This window comes from Salvelinus sp. IW2-2015, linkage group LG4q.1:29 (assembly GCF_002910315.2).
Source record: "Salvelinus sp. IW2-2015 linkage group LG4q.1:29, ASM291031v2, whole genome shotgun sequence".
NCBI classification, from domain to species: Eukaryota; Metazoa; Chordata; class Actinopteri; order Salmoniformes; family Salmonidae; genus Salvelinus; species Salvelinus sp. IW2-2015.
In genome coordinates this window covers 4,700,148-4,721,131 of record NC_036842.1, presented here as the reverse complement: position 1 = coordinate 4,721,131, position 20,984 = coordinate 4,700,148, and the positions used below count along the sequence as shown (strand labels likewise).

The window sequence follows — 20,984 nt, the reverse complement described above, 5'->3', positions numbered from 1 at the left end:
TACAGCCTTATTCTAAAATGGATTACATTTGTTAAAATCCTCAGCAATCTACACACAATACCCCATATTTGTATTTATTTAACTTTGATTTAACTAGGCAAGTCAGTTAAGAACAAATTGTTATTTACAATGACGGCCTACCCCGGCCAAACCCTAACCTGGACGATGCTGGGCCAATTGTGCACCGCGCTATGGGATTCCCAATCACGGCCGGTTGTGATACAGCCTGGAATCGAACCAGGGTCTGTAGTGATGCCTCTAGCACTGAGATGCAATTCCTTAGACCATTTATAAAAACAGGTTTTGAGAAATGTTTGCACATTTATATAAAACATTTTTAAAAAGCAGAAATACCTTATTTAAATAACTATTCATATCCTTTGCTATGAGACTCGAAATTGAGCACAGGTGCATCCTGTTTCCCTTGATCATCCTTGAGATGTTTCTACAACTGGGGTAAATTCAATTGATTGGACATGACTTGGAAAGGTCTATATACAGTGGTGGAAAAAGTACCCAATTGTCATACTTGAGTAAACGTAAAGATACCTTAATAGAAAAAGTGAAAGTCACCCAGTAAAATACTACATGAGTAAAAGTCTAAAAGTATTTGGTTTTAAATGTACTTAAGTATCAAAAGTACAAGTATAAATAATAAAAAATGCCTTATATTAAGCAAAGCAGAAGGCCACATTTTCTAGTTTTTTTGTATTTACGGATAGCCAGGGGTACTCTCATAATTTACATAATTTACAAACGAAGCATGTGTTTAGTGAGTTTGCCAGATCAGAGGCAGTAGGGATGATTGGGGATGTTCTCTTGATAAGTGTGTGAATTAGACAATTTTCCTGTCCTGCTAAGCATTCAAAATATAATGAGTACTTTTGGGTGTCAGGGAAAATGTATGGAGTAAAAAGTACATTATTTTCTTTAGGAATGTAGTGAAGTAAAAGTTGTCAAAAATTGAAATAGTAAAGTATTCTGTATTGAATGTATTGTAATGTAAAAAATAAATCATTATAATTGTATAACTGCCTTAATGTTGTATATAAAGGCCCGCAGTTGACTGTCAGAGCAGAAACCAAGCCATGAGGTCGAAGGAATTGTCCGTAGAGCTCCGAGACAGGATTATGTTGTGGCACAGATCTGGGGAAGGGTACCAAAACATTTCTGCAGCATTGAAGGTCCCCAAGAACACAGTGGCCTCCATCACTATGGCTCTTCCTAGAGCTGTGGGCGGCCAAACTGAGCAATCAGGGGTCAGGGAGGTGACCAAGAAGCCGATGGTCACTTTGACAGAGCTAGAGTTCCTCTGTGGAGATGGGATAACCTTCCAGAAGGACAACCATTTCTGCAGTACTTCACCAATCAGGCCTTTAAGGTAGAGGGGCCAGATGGAAGCCACTCCTCAGTAAAAGGCACATGACAGCCCGCTTGGCCTTTGCCAAAAGGCACCTAAAGACTCTCAGACCATGAGAAACAAGATTCTCTGGTCTGATGAAACCAAGACTGAACTCTTTGGCCTGAATGCAAAGCGTCACTTCTGGAGGAAACCTGACACCATCCCTACTGTGAAGCATGGTGGTGGCAGGATCATGCTGTGGTGATGTTTTTCAGCGGCAGGGACTGGGAGACTAGTCAGGATCGAGGCAAAGATGAACTGAGCAAAGTACAGAGAGATCCTTGATGAAAACCTGCTGCAGAGCGCTCAGGACCTCAGACTGGGGCGAAGGTTCACCTTCCAATAGGACAATAACCATAAACACACAGTCAAGACAATGCAGGAGTGGCTTTGGGACAAGTCTCTGAATGTCCTTGAGTGGCCCTGACAGAGCCCGGACTTGAACCCGATCGAACATCTCTGGAGAGACCTGGAAATAGCAGCAACGCTCCCCATCCAACCTGACAGAGCTTGAGAGGATCTGCAGAACAAAATGGGTTCAAGTCTGGGCTCTGTCGGTGATGGGCTACTTTGTTTTATAGAGGCGCTGGTATGGCTCTCCGGACAGCTCCAGCCCAAATCAAGCACTGCTCATGTCCTGATAATCGTTGGACATGCACATTACTTTTTTGAAGAGGGAAACAGTAATCCTCCAGATCCCTATTCAAGTTTGTCCTCACGGTAGTTCACATTCACAAACATTGCCTGGGTGGGTTAAGTTAGTCAGGAAAAACAGCAACCAAACAGCTTTTGGTCATACGCTCTCTCTCTCTCTCTCTCTCTCTCTCTCTCTCTCTTTCTCTATATCTGTTCTTCTTTCTCTATCTCTGTCTCTGCTCTTTCTCTATTCTGTCTCTCTCTCTCTCTCTCTCTCTCTCTCTCTCTCTCTCTCTCTCTCTCTCTCTCTCGAGCAAAGTTCAAAGCACAGCACAACCAGCTGATTCAGTCATTACTCATTGCTACACAGGCTGGTTGTTCCTCTCTCTCAAAAGTACTGCATGTTTGAGATTGACCACATTGCAGTCCGGCTGTGAAGGCTGTTTCTGAATGTGAAATTCAGACTATTATAGCAGTCTTCTGAACTGTGCAGCCAAACTGCAATGGCATCAATGTTAAACACACGGTCTCTCTATACAGTTGGAGTGATTTCCGCTACCATCATACCCGTTTAATTATTAATGTGAGCCGAACTTAGAGTTTATGTAATGTCCACAGTCCACAATCATTGAAGACTGTTTTGTGGCGACACCTTTTTGAAGTTACTGTTCATGCTCACAAAGAAGTATAAGTCCATTCATTACCCAGAACAAAGGAAGACATTTTATTTCCACTGGCTGGGGCTTTTGGGTTGTCCCTCTCTGTGGAAACAGACTAAGCCTGTTAGAACTTGATTTAAATCATATTCCTAACTGTAACAAAATGGGCCTGATGTCCTTTCTGATAGTAATCAGAAGCATATTGCAATGTTTGTGGAATGTTACTTTTGAACCTTTCTTAAACCTTGTTGAGTTCCCTTTAACAGAGTTTGTGTATGTGAAATCATATCCTCCCCCTCGTGTGTACCTCACTCTTCCCCAGTCCAGCCCACATCGCCCCCATGAACTGGTCTGGTGGTGTAGTGCTTAATGGAAGGATATAAAGAAACAAAAGCTGTACTATAGTCTTTAAGGAAACTAAAAAAGGTCAGTCAAGACCAACATAGGCTACTCATTTAAGATGATGTTTAAAGGTATGCAATAGTGGGCTATTAAATAAACAACATGCAAAGGATAAAACATCCACACAACCTACACTACATGACCTCATTGACCATCTCGTTCCAAAATCATGGGACTTAATACGGAGTTGGTCCCCCCTTTGCTGCTATAACAGCCTCCACTCTTCTGGGAAGGCTTTCCACTAGATGTTGGAACATTGCTGTGGGGACTTGCTTCCATTCAGACACGAGAGCATTAGTGAGGGCGGGCGCTGATGTTGGGCGATTAGGCCTGGCTCGCAGTCAGCATTCCAATTCATCCCACAGGTGTTTTATGGAGTTGAGGTCAGGGCTCTGTGCAGGCCAGTCAAGTTCTTACACACCAATCTCGACAAACCATTTCAATATGACAGTATCTCATTGTCATACTGAAACAGGAATGGGCCTCCCCCAAAGTTGGAAGCATTGTAGAATGTCTAGAATGTCATTGTATGCTGTAGCGTTAAGATTTACCTTCACTGGAACTAAGGGGCCCGAACCATGAAAAACAGCCCAGACCATTATTCCTCCTCCACCAAACTTTACAGTTGGCACTATGCATTCGGGCAGGTAGCGTTCTCCTGGCATCCGCCAAACCCAGATTCGTCCGCCGTACTGCCAGATGGTGTTTCAGAGAACGCGTTTCCACTGCTCCAGAGTCCAATGGCGGTGAGCTTTACACTACTCCAGCCAACGCTTGGCATTGCACATGGTAATCTTAGGCTTGTGTGCGGCTGCTCGGCCATGGAAACCAATTTCATGAAGCTCCCAAAAACTGTTCTTGTGCTGACATTGCTTCTAGAGGCAGTTTGGAACTCGGTAGTGAGTGTTGCAACCGAGGACAGACGATTTTTACGCGCTTCAGCAGTCCAGTTCTGTGAGCTTGTGTGGCTTAACACTTCGTGGTTGAGCCGTTGTTGCTCCCAGACATATCCACTTTACAATAACAGCACTTACAGTTAACCGGGGCAGCCCTAGCAAGGCAGACATTTGACAAACTGACTTGTTGGAAAGGTGGCATCCTATGACTGTATCACGTTGAAAGTCACTGAGCTCTTCAGTAAGGCCATTCTACTGCCAATGTTTGTCTATGGAGATTGCATGGCTGTGTGCTCGGTTTTATACACCTGTCAGCAAAGGGTGTGGCTGAAATAGACAAATCCACTCATTTGAAAGGGTGTCCACATACTTTTGTATATATAATGTATATATAATTTGTTTAAATACACAGATCTTTCGCCATATAATTACGTATATAATGTATAGGATATCTGTGTCTTTTGCAAAACATGCAGAACTTCTGAAATGACAATGAGATTTCTGCAAGCTGCAGCACAGAAAGCTCATCGACGGGGGTGGAGTACGTGTGAAAAGACACTGGGTGTTCTCATCATAGCTATCCTCGAGGGTGTAGATCTGACCTTAGTACAGACTTACCATGGTAACAACGTATCAGGGCCAGAGACATCTGCCAAGTCACTTCATTTGAATTTCATCAGAATTATGAACAATATGATACTGAGTCAAACAGAAAAGTGATAACAGATTTACACAGTAATACTTATCAAATGCTGTATATTAATTTCCATAGGAATAGTGGACCGCAGACTGTATTTACTTGCATGTACAGTAGGCTACTCTGCATTCAGTCATTTAAAACACTGATTTGGGTATGGCATGCCCGAATCACAGGCATGATACAGTTATCATTTGGTTCCAAAAATACTGGATGAAGTATTATTATTTACAAACAAAAGAGTGTGTTAGTCAAGTCTATTGTTCCTAACAAGACTAGAAGACGTGTATCATTAACCCATGATGGCTGGCTGACTGCATTTAAACTAAAGACACCTTGAAAGCAGACCTACTGTAGTCTCAGTTCACTTTTCTGGCTCAAAACAGAGCCATATATATATATATATATATATACACATACTGTATATGGCTCTTGCTCCAACTATTCCTGTGGTCTGTCATTCTAACCACTGACAGGTTGAATTGATCAAAACAAATTTTACTGGTCACATACACGTGGTTAGCAGATGTTAATGCGAGTGTAGCGAAATGCTTGTGCTTCTAGTTCCGACCATGCAGTAATATCTAACAAGTAATCTAACAATTTCACAACAACTACCTTATACACATTACATTTTTTATTATTAAGTGGCTAGAAATTTGAGTCAGTATGTTGGCAGCAGCCACTCAATGTTAGTGATGGCTGTTCAACAGTCTGATGGCCTTGAGATAGAGGCTGTTTTTCAGTCTCTCGGTCCCAGCTTTGATGCACCTGTACTGACCTCGCCTTCTGGATGATAGCGGGGTGAACAGGCAGTGGCTCGGGTGGTTGTTGTCCTTCATGATCTTTTTGGCCTTCCTGTGACATTGGGTGGTGTTGGTGTCCTGGAGGGCAGGTAGTTTGCCCCCGGTGATGCGTTGTGCAGACCTCACTACCCTCTGGAGAGCCTTACGGTTGTGTGCGGAGCAGTTGCCGTACCAGGCGGTGATACTGCCCGACAGGATGCTCTCGATTGTGCATCTGTAAAAGTTTGTGAGTGTTTTTGGTGACAAGCCAAATTTCTTCAGCCTCCTGAGGTTGAAGAGGCACTGTTGCGCCTTCKTCACCACRCTGTCTGTGTGGGTGGACCATTTCAGATCGTCAGTGATGTGTACACCGAGGAACTTGAAGCTTTCCACCTTCTCCACTGCGGTCATGTCGATGTGGATAGGGGGGTGCTCCCTCTGCTGTTTCCTGAAGTCCACGGTCAGCTCCTTTGTTTTGTTGACGTTGAGTGATAGGTCATTTTTCTGGCACCACACTCCCAGAGCCCTCACCTCCTCCCTGTAGACTATCTCGTTATTGTTGGTAATCAAGTCCGACCATAAGTAAAACATTGTAACAGAGGGCGAATAGTAGAACCAATTTAGAACTTTCCATTTAAGAAATTGCCCCATTCACACAAAATGGGTAATTGAAGCAGGTTTAACAACAACACCTTGGGAACAAGAGCCCTGCTGCCAGCTAACAGCAGGCAGCAGCAACATTGAAAATATCAAAATGTGACCCACCACCTGGATTTGGTCTTATGTAGCAAAATCTGAAATTGTGTTTTTTACATTGGATAAAAGTAAAGACTCAGAAATACAAAATGGTATATCATACACCACATTTTTGAGGAACAATGGGAAAGTAATTCTGCTTGGAAAGTTGATAAACTTGTAAACTTACTTTTGAGAAAATGGCCTTTGAATGTTTTGGTATCTAGTGAAGAGCTCTTTTTTGTCTACACCCATTCAGCATTGTTGACACCCTCTTAAGCTTTAGACCCACCCATCTTGTTTTGCTCTCGAAGCGTTCAGAGCCCACACTTGACGCTCTGGCCGATGATTTGTTTACCTATGGATAACATGAAAACAGCCTAACCAGCTCTGCTGGCAACAACTTCATTCTGCTTTTTTGCAGATGTTTACTGACCCCTGGCTATATTCAACGGGTGTTGTACACTTTAGCTTCAGACATGTAGCTAGCTAGCTAGGTGGTAAACAATGAAACTAGCTAGGTAAACAATATGTAAGATCACACACGTGACGTAACGTTAGCTAACAAGCCAGCCAGCTAACATTAGCTAGTTAAACAACAATGAACATAGTCCAGAATCATGTCGTTATTACACTGCATGAATATGCTTGGAGCTAACCAACCAGGTTCGATGTTAGCTAGCTAACATTAGTCTCTAACTAGCAAAGCCAACAGCTCTGGGTTCCAAATAATAATGTCAGCTAGGGAACCAGCCAGCTAACGCTAGCTAGATAGCTAACAGTACACTTTAGCTTAAGACATGTAGCTATCTAGCTAGGTAAACAATGAACCTAGCTAGGTAAACAACGTGTAAGATCACACACATCACATAACGTTAGCTAACGAGCCATCCAGCGAACGTTAGCTAGTTAAACAACAATGAACATAGTGCCACATCATGTCGTTACTACACTGCATGAATATGCTGGGAGCTGACCAACCAGGTTCAATGTTAGCTAGCTAACATTAGGCTCTAACTAGCAAAGCAAACAACTCTAGGATACGACTAGGGAGCCAGCCAGCTAACGCTAGCCCTTAGTTTGAAGATGTAATCCGGAGGCAGGTGTTTTCTCCACCTCTTTAGCTGTCATACTCTAAGTCCACTGACTTGATCCTCCAGAAAGTGGAGAGCAACACTTATGCAGCTCCACTACACAACACATTTCCTACATTTAAAAAAAAGCTGTGTTCGACAAGATCACAAACACAGACTGACCAGCTCAAATAGACAGAAGCCTTCTATATGGCAGACCAATTTGAACTCCTCTCTCGACATGTCCGGCCCACTCATTATCTCAGCCAATCATGGCTAGTGTGAAGGTTGCTGTTGTAATTTAACAATTTTATTCGTATTTACAGATGTYATACAGGTTTGTTATTAATGCACTTGAAAGTTCACATGTTCCAGAAGGTATTTCTGCCCCAAAAACGAATTTTGATAAAAGAAGAACATTTTTTTAAATGGCTCTCCTGTGAAGTTGTAACTTTAGACATACACCTAGTTTCCTGAAACGGGTCACAAATATGGAATGTGTCAGTAGTCAATAGACACATTGGATACAAGCTGAGGTTAAACCTCTGTCTGATTTCCTTTGAACTGCTTCTCTAGGGTATTTTTGTTGTGGGTCTTGTGGTTCGTGTTGTGAGGGTGGGTAGCAGAGTGCATTTTAGTCCCTGTGTCGCCTGTGGTTCGATTGTGCGTGGTGACCTGCTCGTGAGGTTTAAACTCTCGTCATATGGCACGATGCTAAACAGAAACTCTCCCACAGCTGGCTGGATATTATCTGCCCTCAGAAGGAACGTGAATGAGTCATTGAGCATGGACACATGGACCTCTGTTGTGTTGTGGTTGGCCAAAATTTCCCTATTGGGACAGTAAATATGTTGATTGATTGGCGGTGTTGTTGTTGTGTCTTTGATGTACCAAGGCCTCCCCCATGGCCACCCCGCCCTGGACCACGTTCCGGAAGGTAAAGCTCTCCACAGAGTGATTGGATCCATCCAAGAGGTCAAAGGTCCCCTTGACCAGCTTGCCATGTTTGGGAGGTGACAAGTTGTGGAAGACGGGGTCGCTGCTGCTGAGTGCGGCAAGCTCTGTGGTGTCCATAGCGTCTTTCCTCAGCTTCACGGTGATAAAACCACAACGAATGTGCATTTATTTCAAGTGTATTTCACAGACATGTTGCAACACACTTTACGGCAAAAGGAGGGAGAGAAACAATGTTCCCTCATTTTTTTCGTCACTGATTTCAGGTCTGCCCGAGTGGAAACTTAAACGTTGTGAAAATTCTGTGCAACTTCCGGCGCGCGTTTACTGTGAACACGCTTTAAGTTAGTTTTAACAGTGGCCAAGGTGGCTACTGTGGCTATTTGATCATAATGAAGGCCTATCAGAGTGGCCTACCATTTATTCATCCCCATGACATTTTCACATGGAAATAGAATAGCTATTTCAATCTATGATACAGCCTATAGAAGCAGCCATGTGTGGTGGTCAATGTAGGCCTAATTCAATGAGACTTTGATAACCTTTTTATCGACTTGTTCTACAGACAAGTAGGTGACTGAAAATGCTGTGTGACCCAAGAAACCACTTTACAAAATTAATTATTATTCCCGTGCCATTAATATTACAGAGACCGTACAAAAATGTAGGCTATGCTACCCTCTGCCTATTGGCTTCTTAGCTTATTCAAGCCTGTCTCAAAATACAACACTGCCGCTTTAAGACATAAAGCTTTTCAAAGATGGCTAGAAATGTACACGTTTTGTGCTCTTGTAGGAAGCAATCACTCCCCCATTGCTATCCAGAAATGTGCTATAACCGGGCTAATAACTCACTAACAAAGAATATCAACAAAGGTGCACACGCGGCTCCACGTGGATCTGCGCTTTGATCTCAAAACAAGTGCATCTACACTCGACCGCACATGCCTGTCAATGCAAGAGAATCCTCTGATGCGCCTTGCCTAAAATAAAATCACAGACTAAGTCTTGCATAGTTAGATTTGCTTTGGTATGTTGCATTTAAAGGAGCTAATATTACGTTGATTCGATCACAAACATTGATAGTGTAAACTGCACGGGTGAAAATAGAGTCACTGTAGAAATGACAACAATAATAAGTAAGGTATAAACAACGAGGGGCTGTGAGTCCTGTAGAAATAATGCACGGGCGGGTGTAAAGCAAGGCACAAAGCATATAACGGAAAAGAAAGAAGGGAAAATAAAAACGAGTATAGACCTTTGAAGTGGATCTCCTCTGGAGGCGCATCCAGATCCTCCACCTGGAGTTTCTCAGGGCTGAAGACCACCGTGTCCCCCTGCACTAACCTCAGACTGGGGGCTTTGGTCTGGAGCAGGGGTGGCTGGTCATTGACGGGGGTCACCGTGAGGTCAAAGGACTCTGTCACTATCAGGCTGTGCTCTGGGGGTCGCTGGGGAGGTTGGCCTATGCGGTTCAGTCACGCATCGAAGGTGAACAAGTCTTTGTCTTCAGAAGCCGTGGCCCTTGCAGAGCAAGGGGCAACACTACTTCTAGGTTTCAGAGCAAGTGACGTAACTGATTGAAACGCTAGTAGCGCGTACCCGCTAACTAGCTAGCCATTTCACATCCGTTACACTCACCCCCCTTTCAACCTCCTCCTTTTCCGCAGCAACCAGTGATCCGGGTCAACAGCATCAATGTAACAGTATAACTTTATACCGTCCCCTCGCCCCAACACGGGCGCGAACCAGGGACCCTCTGCACACATCAACAACAGTCACCMACGAAGCGTCGTTACCCATCGCTCCACAAAAGCCGCGGCCCTTGCAGAGCAAGGGGCAACACTACTTCTAGGTTTCAAAGCAAGTGACGTAACTGATTGAAACACTAGTAGCGCGTACCCGCTAACTAGCTAGCCATTTCACATCCGTTACACTCTGCAGGAGAGTGTTCATAGGAAACATGGATGCTGAAGATGTGGGGTTGAAGAGGGGCAGGTGGGGACAACACTGTGAATGTGAAGGAGTCTGTAGTAGTCCATCCCACCGATTCAGGATGGGTCTGCTCATAACTAATCAGTCCCTCATTCACTTAAAATAACAATAAAACAGAGAAAGAGAAGGACAGGGATATTGTAACTTCAAAATGCAAGGTGCAGTTACAAGTACACAATAAATGCATCATGTACATTTTATCTGTAGAAGCACCCAAGTGGCTATTATAGTCACTGTAATCAACATGACTAAATATTATAAAGAAAACACCCATTCCAGGCATAAATACAGTGGTTTCCCTCTCTTAAAGGTATTTTAGTCTGATTTTTATCAATTCAAATAGTTGAAATTAAACATATAGCATCTTAGCAAAAATCTATTTCTCAAGCAATAATGTTACAAGGACTGTCTAGAAGTGGTCTGAGTGAGAGGCCTAATTGGAAGAGGCTAATGGGAGGGATATGTAACCTGAAAACTAGATGTTTTTGGCAGAGAGGTTTGAAACTCTTTGTTATCGGTCTATTAACTTAGATGTCACCAGCCAGGCCAAAACTTCAACCATGGAAAATAATCTGAAATTTAAAAAAAAAAATCTTACACTTAATATAATTTCCACAATTTCACAGTATTATTCCAACCTCATTGTGTGGAAATTGTCACGAACCGGCTCAAAGCCCGTAACAAAAGGGAGACAACGTGGAGATAAGGAATAACGAAACATATATTTATTAAATAAAGTAAACTAAGTACAATATACAATGGTGTGTGTAATCAGTAATCAGTAGTGTAAGTGAGTGTTTAGCATGCATGAATGTGAAAATGCAGGGTGTTGAAAGGTGCCAAAGCAAACAACCAAAAACCACCAAGATACACAACAAAATCTATAAAGGTGTCTGCATGGAGAGAGTCTCCTCCATGAATGGGGAAGTGGTGTATTTATCCTGGGACACACTGGGCCCAGGTGTTTCCCATGTAGCTGACGACCCTCCCAACTCCGCCCACCGGCATCCTAATAAGGAAACAAGAACAAAGAGAGAATACGGCAGACAGAGTGGGAGGGTCGTCACAAAATACAGTACCAGTCAAATGTTTGGACACACTAACTCATTTAAGGGTTTTTCCTTATTTTTTTACTATTTTGTACATTGTAGAATTATAGTGAAGAACTATGAAATAACACATCTGAAATCATGTAGTAACCAGAAAATTGCTAAACAAATCAAAATATATTTTATATTTCAGATGCTTCAAAGTAGCCTCCCTTTGCCTTGATGACAGCTTTGCACACTCTTGGCATTCTCTCAACCAGCTTCATGAGGTAGCCACCTGGAATGCATTTCAACTAACAGGTGTGCCTTGTTAAAAGTTAATTTGTGGAATTTCTTTCCTTAATGCGTTTGAGCCAATCAGTTGTGTTGTGACAAGGTAGCGGTGGTATACAGAAGATAGCTCTATTTGGTAAAAGACCAAGTCCATATTGTGGCAAGAACAGCTCAAATAAACAAAGAGAAATGACAGTCCATTAATACTTTAAGACATGAAGGTCAGTCAATACGGAACATTTCAAGAACATTGAAAGTTTCTTCAAGTGCAGTCGCAAAAACCATCAAGCGCTATAATGAAACTGGCTCTCATGAGGACCGCCACAGGAAAGAAAGACCCTGAGTTGCCTCTGCTACAGGGGATAAGTTCATTAGAGTTAACTGCACCTTATATTGCAGTCCAAATAAATGCTTTACAGAGTTCAAGTAACAGATACATCTCAACATCAACTGTTCAGAGGAGTCAGCATGAATCAGGCAATTCATGTTCGAATTGCTGCAAAGAAACCACTACTAAAGGACACCAATAAGAAGAAGAGACTTGTTTGGGCTAAGAAACACAAGCAATGGACATTAGACCGGTGGAAATCTGTCCTTTGGTCTGATGAGTTTAAATTTGAGATTTTTGGTTCCAACCACCATGTCTTTGTGAGACGCAGTGTTGGTGAACGGATGATCTCCGCATGTGTGGTTCCCACCGTGAAGCATGGAGGAGGAGGTGTGCTGGTGTGGGGGTGCTTTGCTAGTGACACTGTCTGTGATTTATTTACAATTCAAGGCACACTTAACCAGCATGGCTACCACAGCATTCTGCAGCGATACGCCATCCCATCTGGTTTGCTCTTAGTGGAACTATAATTTGTTTTTCAACAGGACAATGACCCAACACACCTCCAGGCTGTGTAAGGGCTACTTGACCAAGAAGGAGAGTGATGGAGTGAGGCATCAGATGACCTGGCCTCCACAATCACCCGACCTCAACCCAACTGAGATGGTTTGGGATGAGTTGGACTGCAGAGTGAAGGAAAAGCAGCCAACAAGTGCTCAGCATATGTGGGAACTCCTTCAAGACTGTTGGAAAAGCATTCCAGGTGAGGATGGTTGAGAGAATGCTAACACTTTTTTGGTTACTACATGAATCCATATGTGTTATTTCATCGTTTTGATGTTTTCACTATTATTCCACAATGTAGAAAATAGTACAAATCAAGAAAAACCCTTCAATGAGTTGGTGTGTCCAAACATTTAACTGGTACTGTATATAAAACACAGACTCCACTATACATACACATATATGCATACCATGTTTTTTGTGGAGGAGATCTCTGCGGTAGAGTTGCCTGTCTGTTTTCTGACCAGTCTCCCCAGCTTCGGAGGACTGGTAACACTGTAAAGAATCGAGTGGTCCCCTCTTATATCACCGTTGTCGTTGGTAACCACCAGAAGTTCCTTCTGAGAGTGGATCTTCACTGAGCCTGCATAGAAAAAACAGGATTGTAAAATAGGGATGGAACCTATGGAGTGGGTCCTTGAACGGATTCTCTGGATGCCTCCTCCTGAGAGGCGTACCTTCTGAGCATGTGCGGCTCTGTCTGGCCAAAGGCATGTTGTACAAACTTCTGCTATAACTATAAATGACATGACCAACATTGTACAGAATTCTTTGTCTGTTGTAACGTTACTAGAATAACATTAGAACACAGACAGGCAGTCTAAGTAGCAATTTCATGTTCTTTTTTAGCAGAGGAGGCTGGTGGGAGGTGCTATAAGAGGACGGGCTCATTGTAATGGCTGGAATGAAATGAATGGAATGGAATCAAACGTGGTTTACATATGTTTGATACCCGTTCCATTTATTCCATTCCAGTCCATACAATGAGCCCGTCCACCTATAGCTCCTCCCACAAGCCTCATCTGCTAGGCAGGATATCTAGGAAGATTACACTATTGAAAACATAAACAGGAGGCAGACAAACTGAGAATATCACGTGATACGCTTTGTCGTTGAAGTATGCATAGATAACAGGAAGCATCACATACTGTATCACTATTAGAATGGTTTCAAGGGTGATTGGACTGCTTTACTGTATAATGTAGGACTATGCCACCTTCTTTATCGTATAACCGTAATAAACCAGGACTCTGACCAGTAGCCGTAATTACTGAAACATTAAGTATGACTATGATTAAGTTACTTAGTAGTCTACCACATTACCAGCTGGTACAGGCTGGCAGCTCGCACCGTGATCATTTGATTCAGTACAGGCTGAGAATGACTCTATTATGCAGCAGAAAGAATAAGGCTTTAGTAACCTGGTCCCAGATCTGTACGTGCTGTCTTGCCAACGCCTATGGTCACTGTCAGGCGAGTTGACAAGACAGCACAAACAGATCTGGGACCAGGCTAGAGAATGAGGCTTTAATTCTATTTCCTATTATGTTACCTGGGAACATCTTAAGTGTCTGGTTCAAGGTCTATATATCCATTTCCTGTTGTGTTACCTGGGAACACCGTGAGGGCGTGGTTACTCTCCAGGCTGAGAACCACTGAAGATCTGACGGGGGTAAAGTTCACCCCATCATTGACCTGGAAGTGGAATCCTCCTGACAGGGCACCTGTGTTAATAATCAATCTTTATTAATTTATGGTGAAACAATCCCAAACCTTTGTTAGTCTTCTCAGGTGTGATATATTTCACTATCAAACATACAGTGCCTTGCTAAAGTATTCATCCCCCTTGGCGTTTTTCCTATTTTGTTGCATTACAACCTGTAATTTAAATTGATTTTTCTTTGGGTTTCATGTAATGGACATACACAAAATAGACCAAATTAATGAAGTGAAATGAAAAAAATAACTTGTTTCAAAAAATGATCTAAAATAAAAAACTGAAAAGTGGTGCATGCATATGTATTCACCCCCTTTGCTATGAAGCCCCTAAATAAGATCTGGTGCAACCAATTAACTTCAGTAGTCACATAATTAGTTAAATAAAGTCCAGCTGTGAGCAATCTAAGTGTCACATGATCTGTCACATGATCTCAGTATATTTACACATGTTCTGAAAGGCCCCAGAGTCTGCAACACCACTAAGCAAGGGGCACCACCAAGCAAACGACACCACGAAGACCAAGGAGCTCTCCAAACAGGTAAGGAACAAAGTTGTGGAGAAGTACAGATCAGGGTTGGGTGACAATAAAATATCCTAAACTTTGAACATCCCACAGAGCACTGTTAAATCCGTTATTTAAAAAATGGAAAGAATATGTTACCACAACAAACCTGCCCAGAGAGGGCTGCCCACCAAAACTCATGGACCAAGCAAGCAGGGAATTAATCAGATAGGCAACAAAAAGACAAAAGATAACCCTGAAGGAGCTGCAAAGCTCCACAGCTGAGATTGGAGAATCTGTCCATAGGACCACTTTAAGCCGTACACTCCACAGAGCTGGGCTTTACAGAGGAGTGGCCAGAAAAAAAGCCATTGCTTAAAGAAAAAAATAAGCAAGCACGTTTGGTGTTCGCCAAAAGGCATGTGGGAGACTCCCCAAACATATGGAAGAAGGTACTCTGGTCAGATGAGATAAAAACGTTGCTTTTTGGCCATCAAGGAAAATGCTATGTCTGGCGCAAACCCAACACCTCTCATCACCCTGAGAACACCATCCCCATAGTGAAGCATAGTGGTGGCAGCATCATGCTGTGGGGATGTATTTCATTGGCAGGGACTGGGAAACTGGTCAGAATTGAAGGAATGATGGATGGCGCTAAATACAAGGAAATTCTTCCAGAGATTTGAGACTGGGACGGAGGTTCATCTTCAAGCAGGACAATGACCCTAAGCATACTGCTRAAGCAACACTYRAGTGGTTTAAGGGGAAACATTTAAATGTCTTGGAATGGCCTAGTCAATGCCCAGACCTCAATCCAATTGAGAATCTGTGGTGTGACTTAAAGATTGCTGTACACCAGCGGACCCCATCCAACTTGAAGGAGCTGGAGCAGTTTTGCCTTGAAGAATGGGCAAAAATCCCAGTGGCTAGATGTGCCAAGCTTATAGAGACATACCCCAAGAGACTTGCAGCTGTAATTGCTGAAAAAGGTGGCTCTACAAAGTATTGACTTTGGGGGGAGTGAATAATTATGCACGCTCAAGTTTTCAGTTTTTTTGTCTTATTTCTTGTTTGTTTCACAATAAAAATCTGTAGCATCTTCAAAGTGGTAGGCATGTTGTGTAAATCAAATGATACAAGCCCCCCAAAAAATATATTTTAATTCCAGGTTCTAAGGCAACAAAATAGGAAAAATGCCAAGGGGGTTGAATACTTTCACAAGCCACTGTAAATCCTCCCTTGCACATGCAGTCTTTCTTTTTAGTTTCCTATTCAGCACACCCAACCTCAGCTGCCATAAGGGCAGAGGTGCAGCGACCCCTTGCCTTGAACAGGACTGAAGAATCTACAGCCATGTCTCGGGGCAAAGCTACACCCTTAATGATATTTATCTACTGTAGCATTCTCACCACTGTGCACAAACACCAGCTGTCCCCAAAGGATGTGTGTCTGGGTGAAGTTCAGGATGTGCCTGAAGGGGGAGCTCTTCAGGGCCCGGTGTCTGTTGTTAGGCGGGGTTTCGATGAACTCTAGGTCCTCAGGAGGAAAGGCACTGTCCTCAACACTCAGGTCATCTACGCAGATCTCTGTGACTGAGTTCACCCACACCTGTATGGGGGAAAGGTACAGTAGAGGACAGAGGGTTAAAGCATTACCCAAACCCTGACAAAACATAGCATAACCTAACACACACCTGGAAGTAATGGTGACACAATTATATATGTGGAGTAGAGTGCTATGATGCCCTTGCATGATGTGTAGGTGGATATAAATGTGGCTCATGTGCACCTCCTGGTGGACATTTTGGGCACTTCAATAAAACAGATTGAACTGTTGGATGGTGGCTCAGAAATGTGAACAAAAAATCTAGGATTATCTCTTTTCCCAGATCATTATACTCCATAGGTCATTCATTTTCTTATTATCATACTCAGCTACTCTAAAGAGGTGTTGGGTAGCTGAGAGAATGTGAGGAATTCCAGGTATTTTCTTCTCGTTGGCCATTTACATTTACATTTACATTTAAGTCATTTAGCAGACGCTCTTATCCAGAGCGACTTACAAATTGGCCATGATGTTGAAGTTATCTGCCAGTGTATCACTTCCATCATGGACATAATAAATATGTCCCGAATCCACCTGAAACCACAGAAATGACCCAGAAGTTAGGAAATCTATCTGCCCAGTAGAGACACTACTCTCAAAACCCTGCTGGTCGAACAGGTTCTACATCAATCATATCCTCCTGAAGAAGATAAGAACTTACAGTAGATGACCTTCAACCTTTTACTAACCTGTTTGCGAGTGAAGAAAGGAATGGCGAGTCCAGGAATGTGTGCATGTTCAACACATGGTGTAGACCTTACCGTGAAATGCTTACTTACAAGCCCTTAACCAACAATGCAGTTCAAGAAATGGAGTTATGAAAATATTTACTAAATAAACTAAAGTAATTTTTKKGGGGGAAAAGTAACACAATGAAATAACAATAACGAGGCTATATACAGGGGGTACCGGTACCGAGTCAATGTGCGGGGATACAGGTTAGTCAAGGTAATTTGTACATGTAGGTAGATGTAAGGTGGAGCTGAGAGAAGTGTCTGTTGTATGACCTCCTTGGTCAGGGCCCTTCCTCCAGGGTCACTTTAATGACATGGAGCGGGATGATATCCACAGAGACCCTGGTGTCATGGACCTCTGATGCCGTTGGAGTTTGTATGACAAGATGTGCATTTGAATAACAGAATATAAAGAGTTACATGAACACTTTCCAGAGTGGTCCTCATTGGTCATATAATCCATTACCTGGAGGTGCTGGATGTGGCCAGTGTTGACATGCTCTTGGGAGAAACTGTCTGGTCCCCTGGTAGTGGTGATCTTCTCCCTGGTGTTGACCTATGCAGGAAACCATGGAATGGAGCCATCTTCACCGTGAACACTATCTCAGAGGGGAGGCTGTCCTTATGGGTTACCTGAAAAAAAGAGGTGAAATGAAAGACGTGAGATTACTTCAGTTATTTGGTGGTATTTGGGAAGTTTGGCGTTTTACAATAGCAAAAAGTAGTATCTTTCAGTTATTAGTTTAGACATCTCACTAGTGGGATTCACTAGATTATCTAAATAGCTCTAAGAACCAATCGTACACGTCTGTCAGAGACAGACTTCGGGCTTGTCATTCAGGAGGAAATTGAGAAAAAAGAGGCCTGTTCCCTAAGAAGTTTTAATCTGTCTACTTTAACACTGCCCCATATTGAATTGAATTATACGCATATTCTCCTACTGTTATAACGGCAACATAACAATAATGGTTCACGCAATGTATTATTACTATCTGACAAATGAATGTGTTTTAATCAAAACATTGAAATTCCTAGATGCAAGCAATCGTATGCAACAAAAAGATTACATCGCTACTCCACTGATACATGGACAACATTATTGCACTAAATACATTTTTTTCCTTCAAAAACTAATTTGAAAAATCCTGCCCTTGAAACACATGCATTTTGTTATTACATACTGGTAGACATGCAAATTATCCTACTGCTATTCAGTTTTCACCAGTGACATATACTGTATAATCACTCAGCCATGAACATTATTCTGGTAAAAGACACAATAGTGTACATCAGCCTACTACAGATGTCTAATCTTAACTTGATCGCTCTTTTGTCACTGAGAAATTTCCTGCTGCGTCAGGAAATTCAAATGAGCCTCATTAGTCCCTGAAAAGGAACAGTTCTCTTTCTCTCCAAGCGGGGGCAGTCGAGTCGTTAGGATAAGGGTGTCACGACTTCGGCCGAAGTTGATGCCTCTCCTTGATCGGGTGGTGTTCGWCGTCACCGGTCTTCTAGCCATCGCCGATACATTTGTCATTTTCCATTTGTTTTGTCTCGTTTTCCCACACACCTGGTTTTCATTTCCCAATTACTGGTCATGTATTTGACCCTCTGTTTCCCCTATGTCTTTGTGTGTGATTGTTATTTGTTCAGGTCGGTATGTTCCGGCTGGTTTGTACCGGGTGCTGTTTATCACCCATGTTTTGTRGCAACCGTTCTTTTTTTATTTTTTTWACTTTGTGCTGTCGAGTAAAGTGCGGTGTTTCACTCATCTCTGCTCTCCTGCGCCTGACTTTATACACCAGCTACACCCACCAGTCTGACAAAGGGCTTGCGATCAAAATAATTGTTTCTTGCTCACTCGCTCAAACGCTAGGCCTAGGTCCTATTACTGCAACATTCAAATGTACAAAAATGTATCTGGAATTCAGCCATACACATCAACAACCGTCATTTTATGTACAGTAGATAGACATCAGTAACCGTCATCATTAATAGTAAGATGGCGCCGAAGCAGAAGGCAGACATTTTACTTGCCCCCCAACCGATTGTGTTTATCTGCGTCGTTTGTAACTTATTTTTGTACATAATGTTGCCTCTACCGTCTCTTATGACCAAAAATAACTTCTAGACATCAGGACTGCGATTACTCACCACGGACTAGCAGAATCCCTTTTCTTCTTTCACAACTCTGACGAGGCGGCGGATATACGGCTCCCTCGGGAACAGGCCCCGACCACAGTGATCTGTGTGAAGAGGAGGCAGAGAAAGAGAGGCAAGGAGGGCGGGCTGCCTTCTGAGGAGTCTGAGGCGATTGAATAAATCCCCACACCCCTCAATTCTGCTAGCAAACGTGCAATCTTTGGAGAATAAAATAGATGACCTACGCGGAAGATTAAACTACCAACGGGCCATTCAAAACTGTAATGTCTTATGCTTCACGGAGTAGTGGCTGAACGACGACACTATCAACATACAGCTGGCTGGTTATACGCTGTACCGGAAGGATAGAAAAGCGGCGTCTGGTAAGACAAGGGGCGGCGGACTCTGTATTTTTGTAAATAACAGCTGGTGCACAATATCTAAGGAAGTCTCGAGCTATTACTCGCCTGAGGTAGAGTATCTCATGATAAGCTTTGGACCACACTATCTACCTAGAGAATTTTCATTTGTATTTTTCGTAGCTGTTTACATACTGTACCACCACAGACTGAGGCTGGCAATAAGACAGCATTGAATGAGCTGTATTCTGCCATAAGCAAACAAGAAAACGCTCACCCAGAGGCGGTGCTCCTAGTAGCCGGGGACTTTAATGCAGTTTTACCAAATTTCTATCAGCATGTTAAATGTGCAACCAGAGGGAAAATAACTCTTAACCACCTCTACTCTTCACACAGAGATGCATACAAAGCTCTCCCTCGCCCTGCATTTGGCAAATCTGACCAAAATTCCATCCTCCTGATTCCTGCTTACAGGCAAAAATTTAACCAGGAAGCACCAGTGACTAGAACAATAAAAAAGTGGTTAGATGAAGCAGATGCTAAGCTACAGGAGTGTTTTGCTAGCACAGACTGGAATATGTTCCGGGATTCCTCCAATGGCATTGAGGAGTACACCACATCTGTCATTGGCTTCATCAATAATTGCATCGATGACGTCGTCCCCACAGTGACCGTACGTACATACCCCAACCAGAAGCCATGGATTACAGGCTGCATCCGCACTGAGCTAAAGGGTAGAGCTGCCGCTTTCAAGGAACAGGACTCTAACCCGGAAGCTTATAAGAAATCTCGCTATGCCCTCCGACGAACCATCAAACAGGCAAAGCGTCAATACAAGACTAAGAATACAGCACTAACACCAGCACTAACAGCACAATACAGCAATAACACCATAGTGCCTGTGCCCAAAGATACATCTACCACCTGCAAATATGAATTCACACAAGATGACCTGAAGCCTGCATGTGGCCTACAAACACCGCTTCCAGCTCGCCCCTGGCAGAGATTTTTTTTTTAAATATTTCGATATTCAAATCATCTTGCTGCAGGATTACTTTCCTCCTTCGACGAGAGAGTTCAAATTAAGATTCGACATCTGTACAGTTCAATAAATTCACATAGCTCTGACAATTCCACCTACGGCCATCAGAGAGTGCTGTTCAATCACTAACTCCATGGTCATTCACTTATGTTACACTGTATAAGACAACTGGATATACTGTAATATGCAATATTAAGTCTTCGACAGCAGTGAAACACTTTATATTTGAAAAATATAACAAGTATTTGATGTTTTGAGGTATTATACAATTTAGGGACATATAAAACAACAGTAGATTTGGGGAGAAAATCTATTTTAATCCCATAATATAGTCTTAAACATGTTTGTGTTTTGTAACAGAGGGGCATTTTCATTTGTGGTGACTCAAAGTAGCCTGGTAAATTTCAAAACGAGAGAGGGAGAGAGAGAACAG

The 20,984-nt window shown here is 42.7% G+C and overlaps 1 protein-coding gene across 1 annotated transcript; it reads right to left on the bottom strand.

Annotated features, from left to right (window-relative positions):
* Positions 1 to 10,999: 10,999 nt before the first annotated feature.
* Positions 11,000 to 18,527, bottom strand: LOC139027613 (uncharacterized). The gene is made up of 6 exons (XM_070443251.1): positions 18,513 to 18,527; positions 17,475 to 17,641; positions 16,079 to 16,362; positions 14,058 to 14,171; positions 12,858 to 13,030; positions 11,000 to 11,242 (listed from the first exon to the last, which is right to left on the bottom strand). Exons 1-6 carry the CDS (start codon positions 18,525 to 18,527, stop codon positions 11,012 to 11,014), a joined length of 984 nt encoding a protein of 327 aa, XP_070299352.1. The 3' UTR covers positions 11,000 to 11,011.
* Positions 18,528 to 20,984: the final 2,457 nt, after the last annotated feature.

Bases quoted from the DNA above. Each gene is read 5' to 3' on its own strand.
- LOC139027613 (XM_070443251.1), bottom strand. The intron at 16,363-17,474 runs GTAATGGATTAT...CATTACTTCCAG, and splicing joins GCCACATCCAGCACCTCCAG to GTGTGTGTTAGGTTATGCTA. The intron at 11,243-12,857 runs GTATGCATATAT...TTTCCTTATTAG, and splicing joins TCTCCTCCACAAAAAACATG to GATGCCGGTGGGCGGAGTTG.